Raw genomic sequence first — 15,461 nt, forward strand, 5'->3', positions numbered from 1 at the left:
CTGAGCTTATGCTAATGTTCCATCTTCCTGGGTTGGATTGTTGTATAAAGGTTTAGCACTAAGCTCAAACAGCTGTGGAGACTTTACATACCAATGGAAAATTGTCAGTTTTGTTTAAAAATGCCTGAAATATATTAAACATATTCCAAAAAAGACAGTTCTTTTAACCAAAGCATGTGGTACATCAGGACCTCAAAGACACTGAATGGCTTTATATGGACTAAATGAGGGAATACTTGATGCAGTATATTTTGGTATCGTGTGATACATACCTTTGCTGTAAAAGTGGTGTTTTACCACAGTTTTAACACAGGACAAGAGATCCTATTTGTAGTGTTGATTTGACCTGATTTCTGTATTTGGTAACTACTCCACCTCCTTCATCACATGTTCATGCATGTACATTTGCAGCATAGTGTAGGTGTCTATATCTAGAGGTGTGGGTTTGATTATGTTTATGTGAAAGACAAAATTTACTCCTTTGTGTTAGTGTATACTCATACTCCCATGTCTCTTCTAGCTAAGAAGCTGAGTGAGGTGAGGAGGTACAGCTCCCAGCTTGCACTTTCATCTGAACACGATGCCTTGTCGTTGACACACAATGCACAAAGACACAGGTAACGTGTATACAGGACACTGTTTAACAAACAAGATAGCAGTGTTGTTACACCCCTGACCAGCTTATTAGTCAACATACAGCTATTAATTAGTTGATCCATATACAAATCTGTGCCATAATGGATGTTACAGAGCCCTGCAGAATCAAAAATGCTTTAAGATGAGAGTCACTCTCATCTTAAAGCATTTTTGATTAGATTTTTCATTTGAATTATATTTTGAGTCACTCTAATTGAAAATACATAGGAATATCAGCAGGTTGTTTTTTTTTTTGCAACAAGTATTGGTTTACAGTACATGGGCATGTGTAGTGTTATGTAGCTTCTCTGCCCTAATCCGTCAACACATTATAAATCATCTGTAGTGTAAATCAGAAGGTTTGTATGTACTTGCTCATTTGTTCACCTTCATCGCAAAACCTCCACAGATGAAGCTCAACCGCCCTCTGGCCCACATACAGATGGTTTAGCACACCAGGGGCACTCCCATGCTGCACTAGTGATATCATTTAATGTGACATCCCCATTCAGCACTCTCTGTCTCTAATCTCTGGCATTACAGACCTGAACTGGCTGCTGTTGCTATGCTCGCTCACAGAAAGACCAGGTTTTGTCCCACAGCACAGAGTACTTGTTTTCCCATGATATTAGAGGGAAACAGTCAGCTAATACTTTGTATGTTTTGTATATAAACACGTTTTGTTTGACATATTTCCCTCTCATTGCTACTTTTATGTCTTTCTGTCATGACATACGCAAAAAAGTCAGTAAATAAAAGATTCACAAGACATCAGACATTTAACAGTAGCATTCTGCAAGTTGCATTTGTTTTCATGAAACATTTTCACAGTGTCGGACTGCTCTGATGCCACTCTCCTCTCCTCCCTGTAGGCAGTATGAAGGGGATGATGAAGGTCTTGTCGGAGCTGAGCTGCTCCTGCAGAAGCAGGAAGAGGAGGTGCAGCGGCTTCAGGCCCACCTGGCCAGCAGGCTGTCCAGAGCCAATCTCTACCCCACAGATGACCCCCTACCTCTCCGCAAGTCCAAGGTTTGTACACTTCATAACCTCAGGCTCAGGGAGAATGTTCATAATGTTGTGGGCATCAAGGATCATTGCACTTACACTGGCATTATTATTTATTAACACATTTATGTACATACAAAACTTAACTCCAGAAAGTTAACAAATTACATCATTTCAACACACAGTGCAGTGGAATTACACATCTCTCCATCATTTGCCTGAAGCTTGTTTATATTGCTATACTTGACGATGGTGCTACAATTTTAATTTGCATTGGCAACTCGGTTGTTGATATTGTGCTCACTGGATGCTCTGTAAATGCAAACTGCTGACTAGAAAACATAATTCATGTCACCCTTTTTTTAAGTACAGCGTGATTCATCTTATTGACTATCAAGTGCAAAAGTGGTAAACAGCAACTGTTGATTTTAGCAGTAAACCTCTAATTCTATACATCTCTTAGAAACCCTGTTAGTTTAATTATATTTACAAAGGTGAGACATGTTTGCTGTAGTGGGTCATACATTTTAAATTGATGTCCTTTCAGATGTGGGGGTTTCAAATCAGTTTAAAAGAAAGACCTAAAGTTAAGTCATTTTTCTTCAACTTCTAGTGTGACTTGACTACAACAGAAATGCAACAAAGAAGTATGAGAGCAAACACGTCACATAAACTGTTGTCATTGAAATTTCATGATTAGCACATGATTTAAACAGTGCAAGCATTTCAAATGTTTTTCAGAGTTGGTCATGCATGCATATTACAGAAGTTTTGTATCATAAATCAGCACTCACAAGTGATGAAAAAAAATATATGAAAAGAAGAGTCAGGTTGAAAATGATCTTTAAACATTTTGGAAAATAAAAACTATATTTTATCTTCACAATGACAGATCTTCCATGGGCCTGAATTTGTGAAGATGGCCAGTGAGCCCTGTGTTGCTTTATCTGTTCCATCTTCAATAATGGTGAGGATGTAAATTTATGCCTCTTTTACGCCAATGTATCCATGGGTGTTGTCACAGAAACTGCTTTAGATCCCATTTGGCATTCATTACACCCCTCTTGTTTCCTTTCTGGACACAAGAAACGTGGAAAGATGGAAGAAATGCAGAGGAAGGTGGGTGTGGTGCTGCTGAATGGCCAGAAACTGGAGCTGAGTTGTGATATCAAGGCAGTGTGTAAAGACGTTCTTGATATGGTTGTTGCCCACATCGGGCTTGTGGAGCACCACCTCTTCGGCCTAGCATACCTCAGAGGTACTGTGTGTTGCACCTAAACAGCCACTGCACAAGTTGACATTGACCGTAAAACCCATAAGAAAATATTGAGAAATAAGAAAACATTGCAGGACCTCTCTATTGCTCATGAAAAACCTTCAACTATATTATCGAAAAAATGAATAAAATGTATAAAATTGTTACATTGCATGTGAAATAAATTAGGTTTAATTCATTTTTAATGGAGAGGTTCACGATATTTCAATTTCAATTTATTTGCTACACCTGACATCTCAAAGATGCACAGTCTATCTCAGCTTGAGTTCACTGATCGATTCCTGCTCAAATCCTCTCAATTATCCCTCCCCCTCATCTCCTAAAAATCACACTCACAGAAAATGAGTTTTTCTTCGCTGATCCTGATGCCAAACTGTCCAAAGTGGCCCCTGAGGGATGGAAGGAAGATCCTAAGAAAAAGAAATCAGATGTGCCATTTAACCTTTTCTTACGCATCAAATTCTTTCTTGATGATATCAACCTCATACAGTAAGTTGATACTTTGGTTATTAGCTGGGAACTTAGAATGAAACTTGGGCTTCATTGTTTACAGAGAATTACTCAAGTGTTGGTATGTTGAGTGTAAGATGACCTACTTTTATGTGGATAACAGGCATGCTATGACCAAACATCAGTACTACCTACAGTTGAGGAAGGATATCTTGGAGGAGAGGATGCGCTGTGACACAGAAAATGCCATGCTGCTGGCTTCACTGGCACTTCAGGCTGAATTCAGTGACTACCAACCTGAGGTATTCAATGTCTGTAATACATCAGTGTGTTATTAGTCAACTAACAGTTAAATACTGCTGTAAACTGAATTGTAAATAAGTTATTTGTTTCAGTGGTCTACGTATTGTATGTCATGATTAATTGTGGTTCAAATTAATGGTGTCTCTGTTTATTAGCTTTACGGGAAGACCTATTTCAGACTGGAGCACTACCTGCCAATGTCTGTTCTGGATAAGGTGGATCAGACAACCATCAAGGAGGAGCTGCCAAAACTTCATACCAATTACTATGGAGCATCTGAATCAGAAGCAGAGTTTGAGTTCCTCAAGGTCAGCAAGACCAAAGAGTACAGGAATCATGTTTATATCGTTTTAGATAGTTTGAAAAAGTACTAAAATAGTTTCAGTTATTGCAACATCTGGCATTTGTTTTTTTTAGAAATTTGGCACTAAAGAGTTTATTTTTTTGGCAAACATGATAAATGTTTCAAGTGCACAAACTGGCAGGTGTTAAATGCAAGATTTTACTTTGGCAGAACTAATACATTTGAGCAGGTGTTTGACAGCAAATTCAAGACTATAGTTGACTTCTACTACTGCATTAACTACAAACACTACTACAGTGTACTAAAGCAACACTGTTTGCTTTATGTCAACAAACAAAACTGAATCATGTTGTATGTAATCGGATAAGAATCAGTGCTCTCATATTGGATTACTGACCCACTGAATAGTTCCAGTATTCTGTCTCAATATACACTGACATGCTTAACCTGACCTCAGTAATGTGGGTTTTTGAGAATTTAAGACTCCTTCTATTCGTTGTCCTAAAGGTGAGTCAGAGGTTGACAGAGTATGGAGTCCATTTCCATCGGGTGCTTCCTGAGAAGAGGTCTCAGACAGGAATCATGCTTGGTGTCTATTCCAAGGGGGTGCTAATCTTTGAGGTGCTTAATGGAAATCGTACCCCGGTGCTAAGGTTCCCCTGGAGGGAGACAAAGAAGATTTCCTTTACAGTATGTACTTGTCTTTGTATAGTCGGAAATAAAACCAAGTTACTCTAAAAATTTATTTATTTACTATAAAATAAGCCTGGGTGATCTTTACTTTCACTTAACTGTTTAACTTGTCGTTCTGAAGAAAAAGAAGATTTGCCTTCAGAACACATCAGATGGGATTAAGCACCAGTTTCAGGCAGACAGCAAGACTTGTCAGTATCTACTACAGCTCTGCTCTGATCAGCACAAGTTCCACCTACAGATGAAGGCCCGCCAAAACAACCAGGAGCTGCAGGATCTAGGTAGGATTAAAATGAGTAGTTGATATATGTTCTTTGGTTAAGAAAAATGTGTGCATCCAAAATAATGAAGATGTCTCTGTTTGTTAAGTTTTGCACATTTTTGTCTGTGTCAATGAAATGTGCAAGTGATATTTAACTGTTGGTTTATTTTTGTTTATTTGTGTTACAATGGTTTGCTGACACAAAGCCTTAACTAGTTTATAAAGCAGATGACTGCAAAGACTGGCCACAGCATGAGCTATGAATATTGAATATTAAAACATTAATTACTAAAGACTACGTATAGACAGTAATTACTTACGACTACTGAGGACTGACACAGGTCAACATCTCGAATTTGTTTGTTTTTTTTGTTTTTTTTTACTAACATGTATATTATCATTAACAGTTCTCTAATTGTTTTTTTGTTGTGCACATTCTTGCTGGTAATCAGAGAACAGCCCCTTGAGCAGTTTGCAGTATTCCCTTGACCCTCGGACTGGAGACTCTGTAGGGAGGCCATTGAGCCCAGGCTACCTTGCCCCCAGCTTATCCACACGCTCTAACCCAGACCACCTGAAGAGGATCTCCTACTCAGAGGTGGCACTTAATAAGGCACCATCTGGCCCAATTTTAGTCCAAGATGAGCTTCACTTTCCGGGTTTCAATCCAGCAGCCTCCCCAGTTCTTTCCAATCCACGGTTAATGAGCCGCTCCCATCAGAACCTCAGACAGATGCCTGAGTCGGAGTCATATCGTGGCCAGTCACACAGCGGACTAAATCAGCCACAACCCAACCAGGCGGCCTCCCACTTCCAGCAGCACCAGCGAGCCAGCTCAGAAACGGACTCCTTATCACACCAACAGGGCAGGTGAGTTGAAAGAAGTGAAACGCTTACATCAAACAGACTGGTTTCCAAATATGCAGATGTTATTTCTTTGGTATGTCATTACTATCCCATCCATCAAACTAGACAACACTATAATATAATAATATAAAATATAATTAGTCATTTAAAATCTTTTTTTTCTTTTCATGCTCAGTTATGACTTTGGGATCTTGGGCTTTTTAGTTATCTCTTAGCGTTTATCTCTAAGCTCAATTCAGGACAGAACGAGGTTACTAAGTGAGAACTTGTTACTGGGCCTATAGCTCTGCCAAACACTATAGAGACCCTACACTACACAGAAAACTCTACTACCAGCCTCTAATTAACTCTCTAGTGGTCTTTGCATGTAGGTGAACATGCCCCGTGTGTCTTCACTTTTGTTTGTGTGACTGTTACACACCAGTGTGTGTTCCTATTGTAACTGATAACAAATATAATTTTGTGCCACTTGCTCCCCCTTGTGCCAGCTTTTGAGGTGCCTGATGAGTGGAGTTGGTTCAGTACATATAAAAACCCTCAAGCCTAAACATTATTAACTGGAATGATCGAGCAGCAGAACATACCATTTTTACATTCTGTCTCCTTTTGGTTACTCAGCCCAGTTAGGTGACGAAGGTTTCCTCTCCAGGCTACAGATATTCTCTGCTTCTACTTTCTTGTTCTCAGGTCACTTGGCACAGTGTCCCATAGCAGCCCAGCCTGGAGCCCTAACCAGTCTACAAAAGAATCCGACACTTCATCCATAGAGGATACTGGCCAAGCATATGTCATAGGTAAGGATGCTAACCTGTGTGGGATGATGCCATTCACACACAAAGCACAGGAGTAGTGCAGAATTCTCAGCTGAAATATAAATGTGTGTGTGCGTGTTGTGCATGGTCAAATGCTGCTGCTCTTACATAGGCTTCTGCAAAATCACATACCTGTATTAAATCTTTTGAATGCCTCAGATTCAGCTGCTTCTGATCACAAACACCATTCTTACTAAGAGTAGCAGTATTTCACAATTTCAAATGTGGTAAGTTGTGAAGATGAACAGTAAGATCTAAAGCAGGAGAACCAGAGTAGGTGCTAATACATTTGGTCACACTGTGGTATGTCAACAGTAAGTAGCAGGTGGGACAGTTTACATTCAACACTTTGCATATTTAGTGTTGCATAATTGTTTTTATTTGTACTATTGTTGCTGCAGTGGCTGACTTCCATTATAGGGCTTTTATAAAACTGGCAACATGTATTTACAAAATGTAATTGCAGTTGCACTCATTGTTTGTCACAATTCTTGGTGTGAATATGCACTATCTATATTGGAAACCAGAAAATTGTTCACTTTTTAAAGTAGTTTGACCTAAAATAAAGAGCCTGTTACTAGAGGCATGCTCAATAGATTTGTGCACAGATATTTATATAGATTATTAGATTAGATTATGTAGATAGATTATAGATATAAACCAACTTCTAGTAACCTCTAGGATTCAGTGAATGAGAGAAGAAAAGCACTTGGTCTTAAAAGCATTTTTCATTGGTTCGAATTGAGGAAAGGGAGAAAATTCTACTAACTGCAATAAATACTCCATTTTGCAGTATGATCTGTAGATCTTTCTTGTGGATAATTCTAAGATATTTTATTTACTTAGTAATAACTGATGATACTGTTTGTTCTATAAACATGTTCATATTCTATTGCTTTTAAATTGACAGAGAGGCAGATATGCAGTTCTATGTAATGCATCAATCTAAAACTTGGCCTTGCCTTTGTGTTGTGATTCTTTTCCAGGGGTCAGTATGCACAGCTCCTCTGTCCCACCTCCAACCCCAGCCTCTGTTAATGGTAGGTAGTGAAGTTTCCCCAAACACACAGACACTGTGCATCCATGATTTATTTATGATTTATTTAAAGCAAATACAGGAAATACTCTGCTCTGCACCATCACTCTTTTTGGAACATCTTTAGTCATCCTTTGCAGAACCATATGCTGACCCTGATGCAGCACACAAATTATATAATGCAGAATTGAGTCTGTGTCCTCTTAGTGGTGTCTGGCTATAAAACCGAACTCTGGCCTTGTCCCAACATTTAATACTTTTAATACCATTCATGCTTGCTACCAAACTCGTGACCTTTCCTTTTATCCTAGCTTAGCCCATCTTTTCAGGCCCATTAGCCAACAGCGCTGACAAATTCTGTCAAATTAATTCACTGAAATTACACCGTCATGTGTCAGTCAGCAATAAAGGCACAAATACAAGGTCTTTCAGTAAAAATAACAAATGTCTTGTGTCTGTGCTGCACAGATTCACTCAAGAAAAAGCTTAATGCCTTGCCGTCTCCAGAGAGAGAAATCACAACTGTAAACCTGAAGAAAGATGTGAAATATGGCCTGGGTAAGAGCAGTTTCCTAAAATAAAAACTCAATTTCATGCTGTTGCTTCTGCCATATATCACCTGTCAAAGTTGACAAATATAATTATAAACTTAATTTAAGGCGTTTGTATTCTCCAGATACTTTGTGTTGAATGTGTGTATATACTATATATACCAGTTTTGTGTTTACGTCTCTTTGTACTCTCTAGGGTTCCAGGTTGTAGGAGGGGAGAACTCTGGTCATATGGATCTTGGTACGATCATTAGCTCCATCACTCCTGGAGGTCCTGCTGATACCAGTGGCTGTCTCAAACCTGGTAGGCCCCTGTCTCTTGCTGTCCTCCTCCTCTCAAATGGGTAGTCACTGTATGGTGCATTTTGTTGTTTGCTTCTGATAATTGATAATACTTCATTGTAGCTTTGGTTGTGCATAATATTTGTAATGTTGATACAGGTGACCGACTGATTTCAGTGAATGATATAAACCTGGACGGGCTCTCTCATGCTGCCACTGTTGATATCCTTCAAAATGCTCCTGACGATGTTACTCTGGTGGTTTCACAGCCCAAAGAGAGGCTTTACAAAGGTATAAGCAGAAAAATGAATGTCATTTGATGTTGCAATGTGTAAAATGAATGTTGTTTTTCTTCCTTGATATGTATAAAGTGCTTTTTTGGGGTTTCTCTTACTTTTACACTTAAATACTAATATTGTTATACCTGTTCCTTGTTTGGACAGAATCTCTTTCAGGCTATGCTCCCTACCAGGCCAGGTCTTCACTGAAGTCGCTTAACTCAACCCAGAGACGAGAGCTAGAATTTGATGCTTCGTCAGAGGAGCATGCGGGAACAGGAAGCCCCAGCCCAGTTCACAGTGCTGGTCCACCATCATCCACCTCCTCCCCAGCTCACCAGCCCTCCAGCCTTAGCTCTAAAGACTCCAGGACTAGTAGTGTCACTAAAATCAGTCAGCCCCCTGCTAATGGAGTTCAGCAGTACCTAGAAAGAGCTACAGCTGCATCAGTTGCCCAGCGTCATAGAAATGAACCTAACATGAGTTTGGATCCAACACCACCAGCTCTGCCACCTAAAACTAGAAAAGCTAAAATGTTAGAAGCTCCCAAAGTTTCTGAACATTCTGACAGGGGGGATTCAGACATGGATGAGGAGACTTTCTCCAGTAGTCAAGAGAAATTTATGGTCAAAAAGGTGCGGCCTTTGTTTATGAATTCGTTGGTGTAAATGGATTTGTAGCTTTTATACACTCTCTTATATAGTATTTGGAAGTCTATGAATCAAAATTAACAAAAGTTATACGAATGTTTCTTCCATAAACAAGCATTACATATTGCCTGTTGGATGCTTGGCTAAACTAACTGTTGTATATAACCTTTGCCTATCATTGCATTTACATTGTCAATGCAAGGCAGTTACCCTTTACACTGCATGTTATTCTATGACTGTATGATCTGTTACTTTCTTCTCAGCATTACCTAGTTCAGCTTCTTCACTCTTCCTTAATCCCTTTTTCTTTCTGCATGTTCCAGCTTGTTATAATTCAACTTAATATCCTGTTCTCTGTTTACAGGAATACATCATGGAAAATTTAAATGGTAATGCCCAAGGGGTCAATAGTCTCCATCCTGGAGAACTATTTGACGTTGAGCTGTCCAAAAAAGACAGCAGCCTGGGCATAAGTGTCACGGTACTGTTCGGCAAGGTTTTCACCCTCTCTTTGTTTTGCCCCTTTCCCCCCTCATCCTGTCCCTGATGTCTGTGTGTTTTTATGTGTTGCTTGGTTTGGTTTGCCATCTTAATGCTGTGTTGTTCACCCAGCTGTTTTTTGCATGCTACCTTTAATGTTTTTAATCAATAAGGATTTAAAAACAAATAAAGTCACACAGTATCTTTAGAACATTCACTGTGAAGACCATGAACAGTTTAAACAGTACTGATTCATGAGCTTTCTGTGGCTGACTTTACGTTTGCCTCTGACTCTGATTTACTAGAGTATAATTTTCTTTTTAAGGGATTTTCGCTACTTTATTGATTAGCATGCATTCTTTTACTCTTGAGGAAGGATAACGATAACAAATTACTTGACTGAGTGTCTTCAGACCAGGGCTGCTGTCAATTAGTTGTGTTCAAACTGAAACTGACTGAGTGGTGTGTTATAACCTTGAAATTCACCTTAACAACAAACCCATTATCAAGGCTGTCGTAACTAAATGGATGCTAAACAAAAATACACATCGTCTCTGATTATTTGGATTTAACCCCTTCAGTAATGGTGTCAATAACATTGCAGTGGAGGGTTTTTTTCATTTATATCTAAATTATGTGCAACGACGTGCTTTGTTTAAATGTTGCATCGGATATAATTTAAGAACTCATTCAAAGCCACAGAAGGATAAAATCAGGACAAAGCACTGAAGCAAAGGAGCATTATGGATTTGGCATCTGAGGCTGTGCTGAAAATTACATTTTTGAAAAAAAGTGTCACCAGGATGTTACTGTATATAAACTGTTTAGCAACACCTACCCATATCTGGGCCAGGTGTTGTGTGTTGTTCACACAGACATATACAACAGTGATCTATGGTAAAGTCCAAAAACTACGCACAAAACATATGTCATCAAACTACAACATTACCTTCAGGGAAAATGGCTTTCAAATACTTTTTATAACAATAGTACACTATCCATAATGTGCCAACATGTTACTCCTGAACTTGATGAAGCATTTTTGATTTTGCAAATGAAAAAAAACCTCCACATGTTCCATCAACCCCCATAAATAATACACAAGCAAGTGTTTTCCCTCTTGGTTATTCACACTAATAGGTATGTTTGTTCTTTAGGGTGGAGTAAACACAACTGTCCGACATGGAGGCATCTATGTCAAAGGCATCATACCAAAAGGGGCAGCTGAGCTTGATGGAAGGATACAGAAAGGTAATGATGTTAACACTGGTGTTACAAGCAAACCAGACTCTTTTTGTCGTAACTGCTCTGTGTCTGTCCTGTGCTCAGGTGATCGTGTGGTGGCTGTCAATGGAAAAAGTCTGGAGGGAGCCACTCATCAGCAAGCAGTAGAGGCCCTAAGAGACACTAGCCAGGTAAGGGATGACATTTACTATGTACAACCTGCTGGCCACTAACTGTAAGTAAATAATTGCCTGTGTGTCTCAGATAGTGCACTTGTTGCTGGAGAAGGGTCATCCACCTGCAGACAGTGTTCATGCTCCCCTCACCCCTCAGTCCACTCCACCATTTGCTGGCAATGACCGAGACCAAACTACGAACAAAGACCAGTCACAGGATGTCAAAGAAAAACCAGAGTACAGCTTTGTCACACAAGGTGAGGCATCATCATGTTATACCATTAAGGAATCTCAACCAAAACCTAGGCTCATTTATTCTTTTTTCCCAAACCATGAGTCCACAAGGGTGGTAATGAAATTAAGCAGGAAAAACTGATTATTTAGGTAGACCTTTGTTTCTCTCGAAACAGAGAAAATGAACAAGTGTGTACAACCATTTATATACAGGCCTTATTCAGAGCTCTGGTTGCTCTGGATGAAGAACAGCATTAAACTTCTTTTCTTGTACTAGACACATTTGTCTTTTGTAACTGCTCTCTCATTAGTAGCCACAACATCTGCTAGTTTCTGTTAATATCTATGATTAGTAGTGTTTTTCTAAATTCACATTTTGCTCATTGCTACAACACAGCATGGTATTACCATTAATCATTCATCATTAGTGATGTTTGGACACGATAAGAGAATGAAAATAATGAGATTTTATTTCAAATGTATGACTTTGTCTCTGTAGATAATATGTTTGAGGTGTGTCTGCTGAAGAACACATCAGGGCTGGGTTTCAGTTTTAGCCGAGAGGAGAACATCCCTGGTGAACCCCCTGGTTCCAGCATGGTGCGGGTTAAAAAGCTGTTTCCTGGCCAACCAGCTGCAGAGAGCGATCGCATCAACGTGGGTGACGTCATCCTGCAAGTCAATCAAACACACCTCAAAGGGCTTTCCCAACATGTGAGTTAGATACCTTTTTGTGAGGTCATGGCTCGATATAATACATTGTGTGATACAATAATTTAACCTGTCTGCATCTTCTACTTCGTGTGCACATAGGAGGTGATATCAGCTTTAAGAGGAACAGGACAGGAGGTGACTTTGCTCCTCTGCAGACCTGAACACGGTATTCTTCCTGAGATGGACACTTCAGCTTTGGTAAGTTAATAAATAATACTCTTTTTTTGCCTCTCATTGCTGTACCAGTAGTGGTTGATAGCTTAATTTAAACAGAATTAATTTCTTCCCAGACACCCATGCCGTCACCACGTAAAGAGCCAGTGACCCAGACAGAGCCCAGCCTCAGCATTGGCAGGACCACCTCCCCTCCAGATAGTCAAAGCAATAGGGGTCAGGGCCGTGTGGAAGAAGCCCTGGAGAGACTGTTGCTCAAAACCCCCGTCCGACGCAACAGCTACAGTGACAGTACTGACGGTGATGAGGAAGTGGAAGAAGCCTTCAGTCCGAGCTCTCTGGAGCACAGCAGATGGGAACATAGTGTTTACCAGACCCCCAGTAGCAACCTCGGACGCTACAATAGCACTGATCACCTGGATGACACCATCCACTCTGCCTTCTACTCCCCAGATCTGTCAATAACAAGATCAGACCTCAGCAAGAGGTACCTGATTCAAAGTTAAAATAATGTTTTGTCATTGGAGTTTAGATTTTTGATGTCTTGTGTAATCCTGTGCTTATGGTTGTTTCGGCAGGCACCCTCCATCCCCTGTGACAGCTAATCTGATGTCCTCTCCTTCTGCCCCTAGTCCAGACCCTCTGCCTCCTCCATTGCCTCTGCCCTTAAACTTAACTGTGTCCGGCAATGGACAGGACATGGAGGAATTTATCCCAGTAAGTAGTGAGAAAGATAATCTCTCGAGTTAGGAAGTTGGTAATCAAGATGTGCCTGTATTGTGTTCCTAAAATAATCTTCAGACCAATTTAAATTCCTATAATAGAGATTGTTCTGCGTTGATAGGAAGCTGAGCTAAGGGTCTCCTTGATGAAGTCAGAAAAAGGCAGCCTGGGCTTTAGGCTCACCAAAGGAAATGATCATGGTTGTTACATCCATGACATTGTCGAGGACCCAGCCAAAGGGGATGGAAGACTGAGGACTGGGGACAGAATGATTATGGTATGAAATCATTCCTTTTCCCACATTTTGGTCTCATCTGAGATGATGTTGGTGTATTCATTCTACCCAAAGAGTTCATGTTAAACAATATTTAATGTTTTAATTAGTAAAATTTGTTGCTGCTGGTAGTCAGATATTCATCTTACTTTAGAAAGAACAAGGTTGTCTTTGTCTAAGCAGCTAAGCAAATCTCTCTCTCTGTCTTTAGAGTACAGGTGTGAGAGTGGTATCAATCTTGTCATACAGTTCTTGGCAAGAAAGCAAATGGGCATTTTTTTCCCCAAATTGTTTAAGTATTCATTTAAATCCATAACAGAACACTTTCTTTTCTATCCACAGGTGAACAACACAGATGTAAGCGATATGGGCCACACTGAAGTGGTCAGTCTTGTGCGTGCTGCCCCTCGGGTGGTTGATTTGGTGGTAGGGAGGGTCCTGGAGGTTCCCAAGCCGCCCATTGAAGCCCACTTGCTGCCTGACATTTGTTTTAAGGGCAACCATGAACCCCTGGGTAAGAAACAGCCTTGATTACAGGATATAAACCTCATAATTTCAGTTCACTGCTGGTCTTGCAAAGCTTCCAGTTTGGTACAATGGGAATTAGAAATGAGATGTAATTGTACTTCTCTCCCAATCCCCAGGTTTGGTACTGGGCGGTGGTAGTGACAGTGTGTATGGGGTCTTGTTTGTGAAAGAGATCCTGCCTGGTTCATTGGCCTTTGAGGAGGGAAGCCTGAGGCCCCTTGATCTAATCCATTACATCAATGGTGCTCCAACCCAGGACCTGACTCTCAGTGAGAACATGAGACTCTTAGAACTCTCTGTCGACAACCTCACACTGAAGGCCACAAGGTAGTCTGCCCTGACAAGACTAATACATACCCTAGGTGGTACTGACTCAGTGTTTTCATCACACTGGCATGACTAAAGCTTATTTTTAGCTCTAGATACTGTATGGAGCATCATTTCACTGACTGGTCTGTCTTTTTTCCTGGGGCTGAAAGGGATGGAAAGCCTGTTTTTCCTGGCCAGAAAAGTGTGTCTTTTCTCAACAATAACATTGGCACAGAGGTTTCATCCAGCATGAATGGTATGCTTCAGATCTTGATGGGCCCACCTATGACAGCCTGGTTGTGTCTTTTCTTTGGCATTTAACTGCAGCTGTGTTTTCTATTTAAGGGTTTCTTGAAGGAGAAGATCCAAGAGATACAGATTCTTTCACAGCACTTTGTCCTTTAGAAGTAAGTTTAAAGAAATACATTTTTATTTTATTGCTTAGATTTGAATCATGCAGTATAGGTGATTGCACATTTGTTTGTTGAATATGCAGGAGGAAATCATAAACCTGGATCTAGAGAAGCCACAGTCTGGAGGTCTGGGTTTCTCCGTGATTGGAGGTGAAAGGGGGATCTTTGTCAAGTCCATCACACCAGGAGGAGTAGCAGAGTCCACAGGCAAGCTGCAAGTGGGAGACAGGCTGCTGAAGGTGAGTGCTGTTTGACATTTGCTGCTTAGGACCAGAGGTCAAATGTACTCCTATAAATGCAAATTGCTCATTTACTGTAATATTTTCTCTCATGCGTTTTATATTTATTAGTGCAAATATTACAGAATGTTTAATTAGGTCAGTTGTGTACTATAATGCTACATGTGTCTGCTCTGTTTTTTGTGGCCCACGTGTTAAATACTGTGAATTTGTTAAATTCAGTTTCTCTGGATGTTCTGAGACAAAAATCACGCCTCTGTTTTTTTTTTTTTTGCAGGTGAATGAAGAAGTAATGACGGGTGTGTCCCACGCTAAAGCTGTCACCACCATTCGGAAAACAAAAGGCCTGGTGCACCTTGTAGTGTCCAGACCACCAGACCAGAACCCAAACGCATACCTGAGCTATCTGCCCGTCAACTCTGACAAGTGCAATGGAAACACAGGTACCAGGACAATCAGAACATTGCATTTCTAGTGATTTGTAGACACACTTTGTCTGGTAGTTGCTTTACAAAAATCTAAGTCAGTAGGAAAAAATACGTTGCTAACAGGTTAAATCAAAATCAGA

The 15,461-nt window shown here is 40.2% G+C and overlaps 1 protein-coding gene across 5 annotated transcripts in view; it reads left to right on the top strand.

Moving 5' to 3' along the window:
* Positions 1-15,461, top strand: part of ptpn13 (protein tyrosine phosphatase non-receptor type 13) — a 38,072-nt gene that overhangs the window by 19,091 nt on the left and 3,520 nt on the right. For 2 of the 5 annotated variants that reach the window (XM_026297166.1, XM_026297170.1), the window contains 31 exons: positions 521-617; positions 1,509-1,665; positions 2,534-2,608; positions 2,728-2,899; positions 3,256-3,406; positions 3,531-3,669; positions 3,826-3,978; positions 4,482-4,664; positions 4,789-4,948; positions 5,382-5,799; positions 6,484-6,590; positions 7,595-7,648; positions 8,113-8,202; positions 8,392-8,499; positions 8,637-8,768; positions 8,921-9,390; positions 9,770-9,901; positions 11,043-11,136; positions 11,215-11,300; positions 11,374-11,542; positions 12,019-12,233; positions 12,333-12,431; positions 12,524-12,894; positions 12,986-13,124; positions 13,252-13,407; positions 13,747-13,918; positions 14,049-14,259; positions 14,412-14,497; positions 14,587-14,648; positions 14,738-14,893; positions 15,171-15,336. In XM_026297166.1, coding sequence (XP_026152951.1) covers positions 521-617; positions 1,509-1,665; positions 2,534-2,608; positions 2,728-2,899; positions 3,256-3,406; positions 3,531-3,669; positions 3,826-3,978; positions 4,482-4,664; positions 4,789-4,948; positions 5,382-5,799; positions 6,484-6,590; positions 7,595-7,648; positions 8,113-8,202; positions 8,392-8,499; positions 8,637-8,768; positions 8,921-9,390; positions 9,770-9,901; positions 11,043-11,136; positions 11,215-11,300; positions 11,374-11,542; positions 12,019-12,233; positions 12,333-12,431; positions 12,524-12,894; positions 12,986-13,124; positions 13,252-13,407; positions 13,747-13,918; positions 14,049-14,259; positions 14,412-14,497; positions 14,587-14,648; positions 14,738-14,893; positions 15,171-15,336 — 4,980 coding nt within the window. The remainder of the gene's footprint in view (positions 1-520; positions 618-1,508; positions 1,666-2,533; positions 2,609-2,727; positions 2,900-3,255; positions 3,407-3,530; positions 3,670-3,825; positions 3,979-4,481; positions 4,665-4,788; positions 4,949-5,381; positions 5,800-6,483; positions 6,591-7,594; positions 7,649-8,112; positions 8,203-8,391; positions 8,500-8,636; positions 8,769-8,920; positions 9,391-9,769; positions 9,902-11,042; positions 11,137-11,214; positions 11,301-11,373; positions 11,543-12,018; positions 12,234-12,332; positions 12,432-12,523; positions 12,895-12,985; positions 13,125-13,251; positions 13,408-13,746; positions 13,919-14,048; positions 14,260-14,411; positions 14,498-14,586; positions 14,649-14,737; positions 14,894-15,170; positions 15,337-15,461) is intronic. The other 3 variants (XM_026297168.1, XM_026297167.1, XM_026297169.1) reach the window with 3 other exon arrangements.

Source organism: Mastacembelus armatus, chromosome 12, assembly GCF_900324485.2.
Source record: "Mastacembelus armatus chromosome 12, fMasArm1.2, whole genome shotgun sequence".
NCBI lineage: Eukaryota > Metazoa > Chordata > Actinopteri > Synbranchiformes > Mastacembelidae > Mastacembelus > Mastacembelus armatus.